The sequence below is a fragment of the Gymnoscopelus braueri genome, assembly GCF_963280865.1.
Source record: "Gymnoscopelus braueri genome assembly, chromosome: 6".
Lineage (NCBI taxonomy): Eukaryota > Metazoa > Chordata > Actinopteri > Myctophiformes > Myctophidae > Gymnoscopelus > Gymnoscopelus braueri.
The window spans coordinates 1382220-1401708 of record NC_137607.1 but is presented as its reverse complement, the minus strand read 5'-3'; the positions used below and the strand labels follow the sequence as shown (position 1 = coordinate 1401708).

At 40.8% G+C, this 19489-nt stretch overlaps 2 protein-coding genes across 4 annotated transcripts in view; both read right to left on the bottom strand.

Annotated features, from left to right (window-relative positions):
- On the bottom strand, positions 1 to 15595 carry trmt13 (tRNA methyltransferase 13 homolog). Of its 3 annotated transcripts, none has more exons than XM_080431425.1 (12): positions 12100 to 12202; positions 10938 to 10987; positions 10423 to 10489; positions 9023 to 9082; positions 8093 to 8162; positions 7668 to 7774; positions 6373 to 6567; positions 4006 to 4078; positions 3748 to 3822; positions 2894 to 3072; positions 2424 to 2689; positions 1 to 1591 (listed from the first exon to the last, which is right to left on the bottom strand). In XM_080431425.1, the coding sequence occupies exons 1-12, from the start codon at positions 12199 to 12201 to the stop codon at positions 1423 to 1425; spliced, it is 1413 nt and encodes a 470-aa protein (XP_080287551.1). In that variant the 5' UTR covers position 12202; the 3' UTR covers positions 1 to 1422. The 3 variants fall into 3 exon arrangements, with proteins under 3 accessions (XP_080287551.1, XP_080287552.1, XP_080287553.1); XM_080431426.1 differs by having other exon boundaries at positions 2424 to 2686; XM_080431427.1 differs by lacking the exons at positions 10938 to 10987; positions 12100 to 12202 and adding an exon at positions 14608 to 15595.
- Positions 15596 to 16334: 739 nt separating this feature from the next.
- Positions 16335 to 19489, bottom strand: part of tmem259 (transmembrane protein 259) — a gene marked incomplete at its 5' end in the record, with an annotated part of 29534 nt that continues 26379 nt past the window's right edge. The window contains one exon of the mRNA XM_080429909.1: positions 16335 to 18245. Within this exon, the coding sequence (XP_080286035.1) occupies positions 17499 to 18245 (747 nt within the window). The 3' untranslated portion in view covers positions 16335 to 17498. The remainder of the gene's footprint in view (positions 18246 to 19489) is intronic.

The window sequence follows — 19489 nt, the reverse complement described above, 5'->3', positions numbered from 1 at the left end:
CAGACAACAGTGTCACGCTGAAAGTAGCAAAAATAGTCGATCTACAAGCCCACACAGATCGGCTGTTTCCGCTAAAGTGAAAACGGTTAATAGAGTCTGTGGGTTTTATTTATGGAAGCAATGACAAGTATCAACAAGATCTTGTGAGTAAATAATAACTACATTGGATCCATTGGAACACAGATTCTATTTTTACATCTCCTGAAAAGTAACAGTTTTGTTCATACAAGGTTTCCACAGACAGACAATGTGTTGATATGACGTTCATATTCACAGACTCAGCTGAACCACTATCAACCTGCCATCACCAGTTTAGGCTTTATAGGAGAAAATGTAAAAAAAATAATAATAATAAAAAGTTCAAACGTTGAAAAAGTAGTAGATCTACAAGCACACAATGCGTCCTCTGATAACTTAAGTAATTTCAGCAAGAACAAAGAGTTGACATAGAATACTGAAGTCTGATGTCAAAAAGACAAATATTTTTTCCCCTTTTGTTTGTTTTAATTGCATCACATGCAATGAACTGTGTTCCAAAAACGATACTAAAAACGACCAGTCCAGGCATTGTGTCAACGAGGTGTATCTGTAGCGTTTAGTTATAGTGGATAACGTCTGTGTTTGGAGAAAAGGGAATTAATTCTATGGCGGTTGAAGAGGTGTTGGAAACTACAGTAAGTAGTAAACTTACTGTGTGATTTAACGTCCTTCACTGAAACTGAAACACGTCACGCTACGTTAAAAACATTCCTGACATTCTTTAGATTCATGACATTTGTTATCAGTTGTTTTATTACTTAGTTTGTTTGATCGACAACGTTACTGCCCTACAGAAAGAACTACATTCCTACTGATGATGCTGATTATGTGCACCGTGGTCCTTATTAAGTAATTTCTAATGTGTGATGGGAGTTGTAGTCCTTATTAAGTCATTTCTAATGTGTGATGGGAGTTGTAGTCCTTCGGTCATTTCTAAGACTGAGAATTTGTAGGCGGTCCTTTATGTTCTTCCTCTTTTGATACAATTTACCATAGACATATAAAGGTAGACGCCTCCTCTGGCTCTGAAAGCGGTCTGTATGGAGCGTCTGTATCCGCTTCTGGGGGGACAGAGGAAATTTCCGTGTGCGTCACAGAAGGGGGCGTTCAGTAGGCCAATCAGAGGCAGGTGGGGGCGGGACAACTAGATTCTGACAAGTCCTGGAAAAGACGCGCTGTGGTTGGCCAGTAGTCAACACGCTGTGATTGCCCGTCAAATTTTGCCCGTTTCCCCCGGAAATATGGCGGCCACCATACCAAACAGGTCGCTCCAACGAACTGCAGAGGCCAATGAGGTATCTAGGTTTCTATATCTATGCAATTTACAGCGGGACAGCGGTGATGTCACAGTGATGTCATCAGTAGGGGACAGCGGTGATGTCATCAGCAGGGGACAGCGGTGAGCAGGACGTTCTCCAGAGTGACGTGTGGTTCGGTGTAAACAGTTAGCTTAGCAACGTAGCCTCTCTGCTGCAGGAAGTGCACTCTGCCCTGGTTGATCAGCAGCTTACAGAGAGAACCGATACGATGACGCTCCTCACTGGATACAACCCTGTGACAAACACAGAACAATATTAATAATAATAGTAATAATAAACACTCCTCACTGGATACAACCCTGTGAGAAACAGCAGATAAAACCATGTTAAAAACATCAACAATACAAAGTATGTCAACAACATTCTGTCTTCATGTTCATTAGTTGAGTCATGAGGCTGTATGCATCACTGATGAATAAAATGAGTCAGCTATTGCTCTGACAACATTTCACGTGTAAAGTTCACAACGTTTCGGCCAACAACTGGCCTTCCTCAGGTGAAGATAATGAGCTACCGAGACCCTTGAGTAGTTACCCAGCATCCTCACATGGACAGCGTGAGGGAACACTAAGTACCAGGATCACTGTAATGCATTACAACTCATTCAAAAGACAACCCACCTCTAAGAAGGTATCGTTATATATTGTGGGAACCCCAATGCCCCTCCCCCCCCTCCCCTCCCCCAGAATATGGATGCTGGGGTTCAAGTGGTTAAGGTCAGGTCAGTGTACGGTGTAATACATCCTCCTTCCCACGTCCAAACCTTTCTTCAGAAACAGAGGTGATACAGTAGAACTACAAATTGACGTCATTCAGAACTTCTGATAGGAGAACCTTTCCCTCAGAACTCATGCACCTCCAGATGTCCTGACTCTCCCAACTAGAGATTGGAAAACCTGTCTGAACCCTGACGTCGTAAGGAGCATGTATTGCGCTTTAATCATTGAATAATTAATGAGTCACGGTGTTAATCATGAATAATTATGAGTCATGGTGTTAATCATGAATAATTAATGAGTCATGGTGTTAATCAGTGTATAATGAATTAATCATGGTGTTAATTACCCGTTCAGAGTGTCAGGTGGTGTGTCATGGTCTGGTTCTTCATGTTCTCCATCTTCAACCTGATGACCTCCTGAACAGCTCTCCTCCGTCCCCTGGCCGGGCCGCAGGCCGCACGTTGCCCAGCTGGACATGCGCTGGAAGGCGTTAAACTCCGCCCCCCCCAGTCCTCTCTGCCGGAAGAACTGCTTCCCCACGTAATGCCTCCACTCGCACCGATGGTGGCAGCAGAGAGCAATGGCCACGCCTCCTACAGCAGTCTGAGCCTGCTTCACACAAATATGACAAACCACTTTAAAAAACAGTATAAAGAAATAGCAGATATAAAAGCTCACGTGTCGAATCGCGACACAAATCTGCTATTTCTGCAACAACAAAAAAAAGTCTAACGATTATGACGATTATAATTGTGATTATTATCTCAAATAATTGTGATTAAGTGATGATGTAATAAATAATTGTGACAGGCCTACCTTCACAGAACCAGTCTTGTCCGGTTCAGACTCCGCAGAACCAGTCCGGTCCGGTTCAGACTCCACAGAACCAGTCTTGTCCGGTTCAGCTGTGTCTTGCATCTTCAGCCGTTTACATGGAGGTTCTGCTTCAGTTCCTCTGATGTCGTCTCTCCTGAACAAACACCTCAATGCCAGGTCTGAAGACCAGAACAAACACCTCAATGCCAGGTCTGAAGACCAAAACAAACACCTCATTGCCAGGTCTGAAGACCAGAACAAACACCTCAATGTCAGGTCTGAAGACCAAAACAAACACCTCAATGCCAGGTCTGAAGACCAAAACAAACACCTCAATGCCAGGTCTGAAGACCCGAACAAACACCTCAATGTCAGGTCTGAAGACCAAAACAAACACCTCAATGCCAGGTCTGAAGACCAGAACAAACACCTCAATGCCAGGTCTGAAGACCAAAACAAACACCTCAGTTTGGTTGGCAGTAACATGAGTATGAAAGGTGTCTGATCAGTAAGGAACTTTAAGTGGATAAGTGATAGAATTATGTAGGCAACTTAAAGAGGTTCACCCAAAAACATGACTTATTTTCTATCAATTGCTCACCCCATGAAGCCTTGAATTCATGGAGATTATTTAGTTTTTGTCTCATTCCTGAGACAATAATTTGACGACCGGGTGGCTGCTCAGTAGAAGACTCTTTGAGTCGACTTGCTGGTCATCTTTTATTGTCTCAGGAATGAGACACAAACAAAAAGAATCTCCATGACTTCAAGGCTTCATGGGGTGAGGAATACTGTAATTGATAGAAAATACGTCATATTTTGGGTGAACTACTCCTTTAAACCTCTAATCTTACCGGTTGCAGCTCCACATAAATGTTTTCCAACTCCAACAACCTTCATGTTCTTCTCTGAGAGGAGACGCACTTTACCTACAAACAATATGAACATAACTTTATTATAATACTATTAACAATATTAATATAACATAATATAACTATATTAATAAACAATATGAACAACTTTATTATAATAGTATTATCATGATATTGTCAGGGTTCATATTAAACCATTCATCAACAGTCAGGGTTCATATTCCATCATTAATAACTCACTCAGATCCAGGTGTTTAATGTCCACCTGAAGTCTCTCAAACTGAGTCCCATCGTCCTGGTGTTTACCATCCACCTACACACAGCCACGCGCACACACACACACACACACACAAAATATTTATTTATGTCCACATAAACAGAAGTACAAGAATGCCTTTTACAAAGGACAAACACTGCCAGTGCAGTCAGATAAAGGGAAAACAGCCAGTTACAAAGTGCATATAAGGCAGAGCATTGTTACAAGGAAAACAAGTTGGCATACTGGTCAAACACAGCGGACAACAATCATGGGTAAAGGAAACAACACCTCCTCCACATTGAGGGGCTTCCTATAATAGCTGATATTGAGCAGTACCTTGCTAATTGTTTAGCCCTCCTTTTGGAGAGACCGGCCATTTGCAGGCCCCTCACAACCAACGTGGTCTGACCAGCGTGACACCACACACACACACACACACACACACACACACACACACACACACACACACACACACACACACACACACACACACACACACACACACACACACACACACACACACACACACACACACACACACACACACACAGTTTTCAAACATGTTGACCACCTATGTTGAGGCCCTATATAGTTCTCGTATGACGAACAGTGAACATAGTTGATCTAGTTTTGGAAAAAGTATATAGTATATAGTATATAGATGGGGTTCTACAGATGAGGATGTAAGTATCTAGAACTTTTGGAAAACTAGATTTTTGTACAACATGTTTACAACGTTGGACTAGAGCTCCAAACAGACGAGACCAAACACGCAACGTGTTGGTGAGCTTGTAGATCAGCTATTTTCAAATAGTTGATGTTTATATAGGGTTAAAGTGGTTGAACCGATTTTTGATGCTATGTCCTTTCAACGCTGTCTCACGTACCCCCAAAAGGCATTTTGTGTAGTTTTGGGAGAAATGTGACCAAACGTCAACAGTCCGCTTGAGTCGTCTCAAGCGGACTGTTCAACGTTCAGCACGACGACTCGCTCGGCGGTGCCTCTTGTGGCTGAAGTCCGCTTGAGACGGCGCGCCTCTGTCGTTTTAACAGTCATTTTTGTCAGACCGGCAAAAACGCTGAGAACTGGAAAGTGGAAGAGCCAATCAGTGTCTGCTCTCAGGGCCTGTGATTGACAGACACTGATTGGCTCTTCCACTTTTTGGTTTCTGCAAAACTCCCACCCAGCTCGTTGCGGCCAGACTGGTCTGTAGAAGACACATGATGATGTGAACTCATCCAGACCGTCTGTAGAAGACACATGATGATGTGAATTCATCCAGACCGTCCTGTAGACACATGATGATGTGAACTCATCCAGACCGTCTGTAGAAAACACATGATGATGTGAACTCATCCAGACCGTCTGTAGAAGACACATGATGATGTGAACTCATCCAGACCGTCTGTAGAAGACACATGATGATGTGAATTCATCCAGACCGTCCTGTAGACACATGATGATGTGAACTCATCCAGACCGTCTGTAGAAAACACATGATGATGTGAACTCATCCAGACCGTCTGTAGAAGACACATGATGATGTGAACTCATCCAGACCGTCTGTAGAAGACACATGATGATGTGAATTCATCCAGACCGTCCTGTAGACACATGATGATGTCAACTCATCCAGACCGTCTGTAGAAAACACATGATGATGTGAATTCATCCAGACCGTCTGTAGAAAACACATGATGATGTGAATTCATCCAGACCGTCCTGTAGACATATGATGATGTGAATTCATCCAGACCGTCTGTAGACACATGATGATGTGAATTCATCCAGACCGTCTGTAGAAAACACATGATGATGTGAATTCATCCAGACCGTCTGTAGAAAACACATGATGATGTGAACTCATCCAGACCGTCTGTAGAAGACACGTGATGATGTGAACTCATGCCACCGGGATGGTTTACCAGGCTATGTTTAAGTGGTTAAATGTCTGAAAATACACATTATAATAAAAGAGTATAGCCGGACACTCTTCAGGGTACAAGAAGAATGGTATGTGTGAAATTACACTTTAACATGAATCCAACACAACACTGATGATAGTGCTGTCAAACTACTCTATGAAGATATCTATGAAGATATCTAGATATCTATGAAAAGGTTTAATCCCTGCTTCATCTCTCTTTCAGCTAAGGGATCCTTGGACTAATAAATATGGAAGACCACTGATGTAGATGATATTTTTATGTAGGAAACAAAAACAAAAAATTTAACAATTTTACTTGCGACCCATAAATAGTTCTGCGACCCACAAAAGGGTCCCGACCCACAGTTTAAATAAACACCAATCAGGACAGTATGGGCGGGTCTTAAAGAGACAGCGTACCTTAAAACGAGTGCTCGATCGCTCCACGAGCAGGAAGTGGTAGTCGTCACGTGAAAGGGAGTGGTCATCACGGTCATGTGACTTCAACGCTTCATGGATCCAGTGAGACAACTTTCCCTTCCCGGCACCAAACTCCACGTAACACCTCTGACCTCCCAGCAGCTGCAAGGAGGCCATGTGACCCAAGATGGACGCCTGAGGACATTTAGAAACACTTACTTCCTGTGGAGGTTTAAAAAACACTCACTTCCTGTGGAAGTTTAAAAAACACTCACTTCCTGTGGAAGTTTAAAAAACACTCACTTCCTGCGGAAGGCAACCTGGCCTGGCGGGGATCTGCGCTCAGAGGAGCGCACTTTTCTAGTTGGTGGGACAGCTCAGAAACCTGCCTACCAATGACATCATCGATGGGGTGTCCAAGCTAATAGAAACTACAACCTTTCTCTTCATGGAAAGTTAGCATGCTATAATGGAAGCCATTGTTCTTGTGTTAATGTAGTCTCGTGTAGCCAGACAACTATTCCACAATCTCTGAATGCTATATAGAGTCTGGAACTCCCGAAATCCGAGGGAGGAAACTGGCACTTCTTTTTATATTTTAAAATATCTTTACATTTTATTATTTTATTTCCATTTCTGCTAAGCAGCAAGCTAAATATACTTAGATGATTTGTATTTATATTAGGATAAATTTGCGCGACTGTAAAGACGAAACGGAAGTGAGGAAGAGGCTTCATATCCGGTTTATATTGTAATCATGATCAGAGCTTCAGAGTCCCAGACTGTATGACCGGAAACATTTGAACATTGTGGGAGGCAACAGTCTGGCCACGCGAGACTAGGGTTAATGGGGGAAAAAAGAGGAAAAAAGTTTGAAATCTTGTTTGAAATGGTCAAACCTGCTTATTGATGATGTCACTGGTAGGCACGTTTCTGAACTGTCCACAGCCTCCTCTGAGACACATGATGTCATCTTATAATGAGCAGAACTAGTGAGGAGAGTTGGTGTAGATGGAAAAAGAATGCACCAAGTACAGACTCTCCATTCTTTGGATGGTTGACTTGTTGAGTTTTGTACCATACAGTTTTGTGTTGATGTAATTATGTGTAGTTTTGATGTAATTAGGTGTAGTGTTGATGTATTTAGGTGGAGTTTAGTACCTGTTGTTTTAAGTGTTTCAGAGCAGACTCTCCGTTCTTAGGATGGTTGACTAGTTGAGTTTAGTACCTGTTGTTTTAGGTGTTTCAGAGCAGACTCTCCGTTCTTAGGATGGTTGACTAGTTGAGTTTAGTACCTGTTGTTTTAGGTGTTTCAGAGCAGACTCTCCGTTCTTAGGATGGTGGAGTTGTTCCTGAAGAGCAGGATGAGACAGGATGCTGACCTCTGAGTGACCTTCCAGTCCTGGTCAGGGGTCAGAGGTCACAGCATTACAACACACTCTCTGCTGCTGATGATGTCACTAAACTGATACTTTATAATCCATTATTTATCCCAGTGGTTCTCAACCTGTGGCCCGGTGAGGGCATTGCAAGTGGGCCTCCAAATAGTTGGCAAAACACTAAGATTTGAATGATGATATAAAATCATGTTTTAAAACAATTATGTTAAATAGACGTCTGTATTTTGTCTTTAAACTTTTGAAAGAAAACGTCTTTCCAAGCTGGAACACGAATAATAGAGGGTGATGTCATGATGACATCATGATGATGTCATAATTACCTTGAACTGCTTTCTTCAGTTTGTCCAACAGTCCCTCTAACTCCTCCCTGCTGCGATCGGACAGACATGTCTATATATGGAAATAAAAACTACATATAAATGATTGTCTATACAGTAGGTATATGGAAATAAGAAAATATGGCAAAATGTTTAAACCTGTCTAATATGCAAAGTATATTTTCCAAATGGATGCAGACTCATCCATTCAACAGAGATAACAGTTCATTTGAACCATTTAAAGCAGTGGTTCTCAAACTTCTTCATGTCATGGACCCCCAAAATGATATGGATTTGGCCGTGGACCCCCATCTCAAAATATGTTGTTCCAGGGACCCCCAGAAGCAAAGATTTGATGTTGGCTTTAACAAATATATATATATATATATATATATATATATATATATATATATATATATATATATATATATATATATATATATATATTCAAAGATTTTTCAAAAATAGCAGATCTACCTATTTTTGAAAAGCCAAACAACAAAATATGGTTAAAATGATTGTGACACTATATTAACTCATTTTGCTGGGGACCCCCTGGTACCCTCCAAGGACCCCTGGGGGTCCCCAGACCCCACTTTGAGAACCAATGATTTAAAGCACATTATACCAGGGCTCTATACCTTCCTTTTTTCCCTCTACACCAAATGTCCTCAGTGAAAACAGCAGATCTATGTGACCAGGTCAGGACTTCAGGAGAACACTGTAGACTTATGGAAACATGATCATAATAATACTGACCTGGTCATCAGAGGAGAACACTGTAGACTTATGGAAATATGATCATAATAATACTGACCTGGTCATTAGAGGAGAACACTGTAGACTTATGGAAATATGATCATAATAATACTGACCTGGTCATTAGAGGAGAACACTGTAGACTTATGGAAACATGATCATAATAATACTGACCTGGTCATCACAGGAGTCTTCATCTGCAGAGCCAGCATTGATGTCTTCTACATAATACACCTGTAGAGATGAGATTATATCATTATTATGTTATTATTTATATTGATTCACTCTCATCTGCATATTAAGCATATAGATATACATATAGATACATATACATATAGATATAGATATAGTGACTGTTAGGTTCAGAACCAGAGGACCTGGCTCCATCATATTTGGAACCATTTTGGGAACCAGGTTTTATCTACACCGTCAGAGCCGCTGATATACTATTACTATACCTGTGGTTCTATAGTGTTTTCATTTCAACAACTATGAGTGTGCACATGGAACCAAATGGACCCTTATGGGTCCATTTGGTTCCATGTGTACACTCTCAGAGCTACAGACCTGTAAGGGTCCATTTGGTTATATGTGTACACTCTCAGAGTTACAGACCTGTAAGGGTCCATTTGGTTATATCTGTACACTCTCAGAGTTACAGACCTGTAAGGGTCCATTTGGTTCCATGTGTACACTCTCAGAGTTACAGACCTGTAAGGGTCCATTTGGTTCCATGTGTACACTCTCAGAGTTACAGACCTGTAAGGGTCCATTTGGTTCCATGTGTATACTCTCAGAGTTACAGACCTGTAAGGGTCCATTTGGTTCCATGTGTACACTCTCAGAGTTACAGACCTGTAAGGGTCCATTTGGTTCCATTTGTACACTCTCAGAGATACAAACCTGTAAGGGTCCATTTGGTTCCATGTGTACACTCTCAGAGTCACAGACCTGTAAGGGTCCATTTGGTTCCATTTGTACACTCTCAGAGTTACAGACCTGTAAGGGTCCATTTGGTTCCATGTGTACACTCTCAGAGTTACAGACCTGTAAGGGTCCATTTGGTTCCATTTGTACACTCTCAGAGTTACAGACCTGTGCAACGGTTGCCTGACTGCCCGTGGCAAGTAAATAAAACGTTCAGGAAAGTGGAGTTTTCTTTCATGTTGCCCGACAGGAGAGTGAATTCTGTCTTCATATAATATTATGGTCTATTTATGAAGAACAATGCTACCTTTTTTACAACTAGTAGTTGCACTCTTTCTGTGTTTTCAAAGCGTCTGTCGCCACTCTGTAGATATCTATAGGATTTCACATGAAATTGTTCTACAAGGGCAAATCTTACCTGTCATTTTATAATGGAAAATGTACTTTTTGGGCGTGTGGGCGTGACCTTTGGGCAAGTAGAACATGACGTCTGAGACCGTAGTGTGTTAACCCTGTGATTACACTGAGCTTTCATCATAAACTAACAAGCATGATGTGGTGGGTCTACAGCATCTTCATCATCATCATCATCATCATCACAGTATGTACCTAACATGTGCTTTAGAGGTCAAAGGTCGTGTACGTACAGGTTTGGGTTTCTCTCTGGAGTTGCATTTCTTCAGATGTTTGGAGAGTTGATCTCTATATACTGTACTGTTAATGACATCATAATAATATATACTGTACTGTTAATGACATCATAATAATATATACTGTACTGTTAATGACATAATAATAATATATACTGTACTGTTAATGACATCATAATAATATATACTGTACTGTTAATGACATCATAATAATATATACTGTACTGTTAATGACAATTAAACATGTTATTTACTTAATAATAATAATAATAATAATAATAATAATACTAATAATAACAATAATGTGAGGCTCTATTTAGACACTATGTATGGATTCATGTCTCTCCTGGATGAGTCCAGGAACAGTATTATTGAGGATAGAGTTAATCCTGTGAAGAGCTGTCTCTGGTTCTCATCAGGCTGTGTGAACACTGGAGAGTCAGCCTCTATGTATGATTCTATGTGTTTGTAATGTATTGTTGTTTATTGTGTGATGTTTTAAATCATCTTACTGTTTAGGATCCAGGGGACAGGGGATTCTTTCTTTGATGTTTCCTTCCTCCTAAAAACAACAACAACAACAACAACAACAACAGTTCAGCTTCAGTTGACAATAACTACATTCATATATAAAGTAGGACATTTTATTTACAATCTACATAACTATGGTCACTGTCAGATCCTCACGCTCACAGCACTGCCGTGCTATGAGCTTGTAGATCTGCTATTTTTGAATAGCCAAAGTATACATTAATGGTTAAAGTGGTGACACAGATGTGTTCATTTCATTTACAGCAGATGAAACTCATGACAGAAAGAACATGACAGTCTGTCAACTGCTTTCTGTTTGTTTTGTTTTGTTTTGTTTTGTTTTGTCTGCTCTGTGTCATTCTGTCTGCTGTGGTTGTTAGTCTGTCCTGTGAAACTGTGGCTGTTCAAAAATAGATGATCTACAAGCTCACACGTGTCACATCACCTTTTGTTACTTAACTTGTGAAATGGGACATTCTTCATTTTTTTCTTGTACTTTTACTTTTGGTAGTTTTCTCATTTTTTGTGTGAAAATGTTATATGTATATACATATCTAAATGTTATATGTATATACATATCTGAACTGGGGACCCCCCAAAATAATCAGCACAAAATGTAGGTGAGTCGGTTGCACAGATAAATATTATTAATATTCACCTCTTTCTTTAGGTCATATTTGATCATTTGGCAAATGTTTGCACATTTTCTTTATAGTATAACTATAAAGGAATTATTTTTTTCCCGTTTTTGACACAGTAATGTAGTCAATATTAATGAATTATTTCATTTTAGAGGAATTGAAAAGGTCTTATTAACTTCATAGATGCAGATACACTGTTTACACTTATACTGTGTTGCTTTGTTTACTGAGTGATGTTGCACATTAAGATAATATTCTGGGGACCCCCTAAACCATATGGGGACCCCCTGAAATCATCTGGGGACCCCTAGGGTCCTTGACCCCCCAGAAAACATGTGGGGACCCCCTAGGGGTCCTGCCCCATAGGTGGAGAACCAGTGTCATACATTCAGCAGCATGTTAGCATCGTTAGCATCATGGCTAAAGATAAAGCGGTAGTAACGTTTAAACGGGTTGCCATGGTAACCACGTTACATTATTCAGCGCGCGCACACGCACTCACCTCGTGCGCGTGCTCGCCGCAGAAGGCGCGTCCACGTTTGACGATCATCTTACAGGAACGATTCTTCTTCTGCACAAAGAAACTGCACCGCTCCGCCGCCATGTTGGATCTGATGACGCACTTCCGCTTCCTGTCTACACGAGGTGCATTTATACCTTAAACTGGTTTGACAGGGAATCCATTTACCAGTTATGTTTATGTTTATGTCAGCTCCAATTGTGTCTGTTTTTTAAAATGTTTTTGTCTATTTTTCAATTTGAAATCACATCCAATTTCACTTCTTGTATCCAGTGTAGGAGTTCTCTCTCCCTATTGGATCAAATTAGTATCCCGACCTGAACATGTATTTGTTTGTTAATGTTCAGTAAGGAGCTGGAGAGACAGTTTTGGACCCGACATGTATTTCACTTTAAAAACATTTCTGGGGTCGTGTTAACGTTCACTCTGCTTTTTGTGTTTCACCTCAGACAAGCTTTAAGTTGCTTAATTCAATATTTACTGACTGTAGATATTTCATATTCATTCACTGACTTTTTTAAATACACATTTTTTAAATGAAAAATTAAAATAGTAATTGAAAAAACACAGCCCCCCCTCGCATTAGAGCAGGGGTGATGCTGTAACTGTGATGATGTAGAGGGCCACTATATTTCCACACTCACTCCAGAGGAACACATTGCATATTGTTGCTGTCGGGCAGACACTCTTATCTACAAATATTTACTTTTTTCGTAAACTAATGCCGTACTTCGTCCTTCTAGTATGTCACACAAAAGTAGCAAAGATAGCAGATCTACAAGCTCAAAACGTGTCGCATCGCGACACGTTTTGAGCTTGTAGATCTGCTATCTTTGCTACTTTGGAATTGGAATCCTGAATTCTTTTTTGGGTATTTTTGAATTGGAATCCTGAAAAGTAACATTTTTATTTCATTTCAAATGCATTTAGTTATACTTATGTTAACTTTATGAAATTAAATACATATACATTGAACATAAAAAGACAATACAATTGTAATACTAGTCATTAAGCTACTAATATAGACTGAAGTCATTAAAGCGGGTCATGTTTGCATGTTTGGAATCATAACAGCTGAAATCAATAATATATAATATTCTGATATTAACCTGTGGGCCGCATTAAGTGAAGGTGGGGGCCGCATGTGGGCCCCGGGCCGCCAGTTGCCCATGTGTGCATTAGAAGGACAATATCAGTCACCAGAAGCAGAGACGTGCTATCTATTCATAGATACGTCCTCATTATGACCATATGGATAAGCTCTAAAAGTGTTAAAAAAGGTATATTGTTCATTTCACCACGTCTTTAATGTCCTTGCAGAGAAAACACAAACAGACACATTTAGTTTGAACCAGTTTGTTTGTTGTTCAGCCTGATGTTTGGAACATGCAGAGTCTTAAGATTTATCCCAAATAAAACCACCTCCTGTTGAACTGAACACACCAACGCTGTCTCACTCCCCAAAAGGCATATTGGGATTTTTTGGGACAACGTCAACATGTGACTTGAAGGGGACCCCTTCGAGTCACAGTTCGACGTTTGGTCAATAAGTCACAACATGAGGGTGAGACAGTGGAACGCACACATACGACCAACACCAAATATGGATCCCATAGAAAAACACTAAACAAATGATAGTGTTTTTTTTTTTTTTTTTTTTTACTGCTTTAGTGAAGCTAGCGTTTATAAGTTATAAGTTATTGTTACCCTTCAAAGCCAGTGGTGGACAGCAACAAAGTACTCTTACTTGAGTACCGGACTTAAGTACATTCAAGTATCTGCACTTTACTTGGAGTATTTGTATTTCTAGGAGGGAAAAAAAGTACATTATGAATGAACCTGTTTCAAATAAAGTGAAAATGTCAGATATAGCTAATTTCACTGTTATTGATATTTGTTTTTGAAATGAATAAGGACCACATCACAAATCTTATCTTCATACAATTGGTCCTCACTAATGCTCATTATTAAGATGGTTTTCAGGTCTACGTCTCAAAGGACTGTGGACAGTTCAGAAACCTGCCTACCAGTGACATCAAGTTGGATCGTTTCAAACAAGATTAACATTGTATTTTGTATTAATGTGAGAACAATGGCTTCCATTATAGCATGCTAACTTTACAGGAATAGAAAGCCTGCAGTTTCTATCAGCTTGGATTTCCCATCGATGATGTCACTGGTAGTTTCTGAACTGTCCACAGCCCTCCTCTGAGACACAGAGTGAGTAGACAGACATGATGTCATATTATAATGAGCATTAGATATAATATAATATTATAATGAGCATTATGAGGACCAATTATATGAAGATATGGTTGAAAATGGGTGAAGTCATCCTTTAAGTAATACAAAAAAAATTAAAGCAAGAACTCAAGTACTTTAACTCAAGTACAAATTTGACAGAGCAACTTTAACATGGACTGGAGTAATATTTGACTTAAGGATCGAGTAGTTTGTCCACCACTGACACAAGAGTATTTATACTGTGACCGGAGTACTGGAGTAGAGTACTTTAGTCTGTCCCCCACGGCCTGAAGCTTAAAGAGCGTTGACATAAACATGTTGTCCTCGGCCGTTGTCACGGCAACGTTTCAACAGTCTCTGTCACGGTAACGTGGTAAAGCTCGTTACCGCGGCCAGGGGAAACGTCCATCGCTGACGCAACGACTTCAATCATTGGCTGTGGAATCAGAAACCTTTCTAATCGTTATTATCAATCAGGCCTGTCACCACCACTATTTTATTATTATTAGTATTAGGCCTGTCACAACCACTATTTTATTATTATTAGTATTAGGTCTGTCACAACCACTACGCCAGCATAGAGCACCGAAGTCTGACGTCACTGCCGCTAGAGGGCGCTGTTCCGCTGGTTCGTGGCTTTATTGTTTGTGTTGAAATCCCCATTGGGGAATCTTAGATCACGTCATATAAGAACTGTGTTCCAAACATAAACACACCACCCCGGCGTTTCCGTCAGGGGGTTGGCTCTGCATCGTTTATCGTGTCGTTTGACTCGTTTCTAGTGTTTATTGTGTTACTCTTTGGGTAAATGTGTACATTTACACCTTCAGTCGATACTTCATATCCATACGAGTCAAATTCCAGGGTGGTGTGTTTATTTTTGGAACACAGTTCTTATATGAGGCGATCTAAGATTCCCCTATGGGGATTTAACACAAAAAATAAAGCCACGAACCAGCGGAACAGCGCCTCTAGCCGCAGTGACGTCAGGACTTCAGTGCTCTATTACGCCTGACTTAAACTGTTTGAGATAACCGTGGTTATTTCGCCGAATTGTTTCAAGGTTTCATGATATTCATTTCCTTTCTTTTCGTTTTGTTTTATGACCTCAATTACACCCAAAACAATGAACTTTGAACATTCAGTGGATTTTCTGTGGTCTGGGGTTTTCTGAATAATTAGGCTTAACAAAGTGCTGGGATTGGCCCGTGGACTTTGATGTCACAGTCCATTAATCCCGCCCCCCTCTCCTCCCCTCCCCTCCCTCCTCCCCGACCCCCGCAGGCAAATAGGTTTTTTCCTTCATTGCAGCTGGAAAGGCCTCAGAACAAAAAAGCTGCCATGGCTCACTGGAGTGGCCTGGTTCCAGACCATAGACCCCGCCCACTCTCTGAGTGGACCACCCCCCTTGGTCTGGTGTTGTAATGTGAACCTAGGATTTATTCGGTACAAAAAGTACCGTCCAATGAGAGTCGTACGAGGGGGTGGGGTCTAACGACAAGCCAATCAGCGAATATCTGCTAAGGCAAGCTGTGCGATGACGTCAGATGTAGGCGGATCCGTGGATCTCTCGTGATTGGTTTAGGGAAATTCTAATCCCCTCCCCCTTGTAATCGCCGACACTGGAGCCAATGTCCGCCTGAAGCTCCACCCAGCTTCAGGCTGAAGCTCCACCCAGCTTCAGGCTGATAATCAGGCTTACATTCAGCCATGGCTCACTGGAGTGGATTTTGTAAATCTGAATGTCATGAAACCTTTATCGTTAGTGGTTCTCAACCTTCTTTACAAAGCGTTTTGAAACCTTTATCGTTAGTGGTTCTCAACCTTCTTTACAAAGCCTTTTGCCAAATAGTTTCAGGGGGGGGAGGCTGGCTTGCAGTACCCGCTGGGCCCACCAGTTGTCCCCCTGGGCCACGGGTTGAGAACCACTGGTTTGCGTTCCATCTGTTGAAGAACTTTCATACATTTTCAAAAATGTTACATTATTTATTTAGATCATTGTCATCAAGTCATTTCTTTGTATATTTCAGTTGTTTTGTCATCATTTATCTGCTCTGTGCAATTTCACGTTACAAACCAAACCCTAAAGGGCAAACACAAATAAAAATGCTTTCAACGTTCAATGACAAAAAAGAAAAACACAATTAAATCATTAATGGACAATGAATGGTGATGGTGACAGGCTTACATGTAGATGACTTAACAGATCAGATACATTATTCATCGTGGGGATTGATTGATTTGACGTGAAATTATGCGACATTTTTTCTGGTCCGTTCGTTTAAACCAATCAACACGTTTCAAAGAAAATAAAATAAAACAAATGGCAACGGTCCACCGGCACCCCCCAGAGGCAAACAGCAGGTACTGCACCCGTCTCTGTCTGTGTAAAAAAAACAAAAAGGAGAAGAAAAGCTGAGAGTTCATGAGAGGTCAAACACCTCACCGTTCATCCACCGTTCTGTTTACTATGACTGTCTGTCTGTCTGTCTGTGTGTCTGTCTGTCTCTATGTCTGTCTGTCTGTCTGTCTGTCTGTCTGTCTGTCTGTCTGGTTTACAGTAATGAACTCAAACTGTCTCTCTGATGGTGACAGCTACATAGATTTCAAATATACACTCAAAGTATGTTTAAAGATACATTTCCAAATATACAAAAATGGTCAAAAGCAGAGATTTTGGACAGTCCAACCTGTGTGTGTGTATATATGTAATGCCCGGGATTCATATACATATATATATATATATATATATATATATATATATATATATATATATATATATATATATGTTGCTCGGTTAATTGATTAACTAAAGAAGTAATCAATAAAATAATGGCTAATGAGATAATCAATAGTTTCATATATTAATATTTGTATATTTTCTGATCATGTTTGTGTCTATTCAATAAATTATATTTTTATATATTTAATAAAGTACATATTTTTATATTTAATAAAGTACATATTTTTATATTTAATAAAGTATGTATTTTTATATTTAATAAAGTATATCTTTTTATATTTAATAAAGTATATCTTTTTATATTTAATAAAGTATATTTGTGTATATTTAGAAGGAGAATCTGTCAACATGTGGAGTGGGTGCCATGTGGGGGGGCGTGGCTTACAACTGTCACTCAGGAGGAGGGGGCGTGGTTCGGGGGCTCGGGGGCGGGGCTATCGACGTCCGTCTGGGGGCGGTCCCAGTCTGTCGTGGGGGCAGGGTCAGTGTGGGCGTGGGGGGAGGAGCCTCCTGTCCCCCGGCAGTCTGTGAGTGGAGGAGGGGAGGAGGGGGAGGGGCTTACTACCGGAAGGCCCACCCCTTCAGGAGGAGGAGTAGCTCCGCCCCCTATGGCCTGGATCTCCACCTCCACCACGCTAGTGTTCTCCGAGGCCACGCCCCCTGTGAAGGAGGCCACGCCCACGCGGATCTCAGCCACCAGGCTGATGTGACCCTGTGGTGACCCCTGACCCCCAGGGGTCAACGTATGGGAGGTGGGAGGGGCTAAGGACGAGGAGGATGCTGATAGGGCCTCGGTGATGAAGGCGGCGGTCTGAGCCATCCAGTCCAGTTCAGAACGCACCGCCTCCACTACGCTAGCTCCGCCCCCTGCCCCTCCTCCTTCCATCGTCGACGACGACGACACACCATTGGCCGTTTCAGCGGCTAAAGCCTGGGGCTCCGCCCCCTCCGGCGCGTCCGATTGGTCGGCGGCGGCGTCGGCCCCTGCTGCTGCGGCGGTGGGCGGGGCCTGCGTGGTGGGCGTGGCAGGGGGCGTGGTGTTGTTGTTGTTGAGGCTGTCGTGCAGGGTGGGAGGGGGCGGAGCCTGGTGGTGGGTGTGGTTCTGCTGCTGGTTCTGAAGCAACATCTCCTGAATCCTGATCTGTTGGAGGATGGGATATTAATATAATTCATATAATTCATATTAATAATAGTATTAATATTAATAATATAATGACTATTAATAATATTAATAATATAATGACTATTAATAATATTAATAATATAATTACTATTAATAATATTAATAATATAATTACTATTAATAATAGTATTAATATTAATAATATAATTACTATTAATAATAGTAATAATATAATTCATATGAACACATTTCCTGCCATTGACGTAGATCTACGTCAATTCCAAATGAATTAATCTTTGGAAAATTCCACAAGAGGGCGCTCTAACGCAACTTCGGAATGATCCCTCGACACTGATAGAAGGAATGTGACGTCATCACAAAAAAACGTCCCTTCCATCCATTCCTATGTTAGGATTTGTATAAAAACATCCACTAAAGAGTCCAAGCTTCTAGCTTGGACTCTTTAGTGGATAAAAACATCCACTAAAGAAGCTTGGACTCTTTAGTGGATAAAAACATCCACTAAAGAGAGTCCAAGCTTCTAGCTTGGACTCTTTAGTGTATAAAAACATCCACTAAAGAGTCCAAGCTTCTAGCTAAGCTTGGACTCTTTAGTGGATAAAAACATCCACTAAAGAGTCCAAGCTTCTAGCTTGGACTCTTTAGTGTATAAAAACATCCACTAAAGAGAGTCCAAGCTTCTAGCTTGGACTCTTTAGTGTATAAAAACATCCACTAAAGAGAGTCCAAGCTTCTAGCTTGGACTCTTTAGTGTATAAAAACATCCACTAAAGAGTCCAAGCTTCTAGCTTGGACTCTTTAGTGTATAAAAACATCCACTAAAGAGTCCAAGCTTCTAGCTTGGACTCTTTTAGTGGATAAAAACATCCACTAAAGAGTCCAAGATTCTAGCTTGGACTCTTTAGTGGATAAAAACATCCACTAAAGAGTCCAAGCTTCTAGCTTGGACTCTTTAGTGGATAAAAACATCCACTAAAGAGTCCAAGCTTCTAGCTAAGCTTGGACTCTTTAGTATATAAAAACATCCACTAAAGAGTCCAAGCTTCTAGCTTGGACTCTTTAGTGGATAAAAACATCCACTAAAGAGTCCAAGCTTCTAGCTAAGCTTGGACTCTTTAGTATATAAAAACATCCACTAAAGAGTCCAAGCTTCTAGCTTGGACTCTTTAGTGGATAAAAACATCCACTAAAGAGTCCAAGCTTCTAGCTAAGCTTGGACTCTTTAGTGTATAAAAACATCC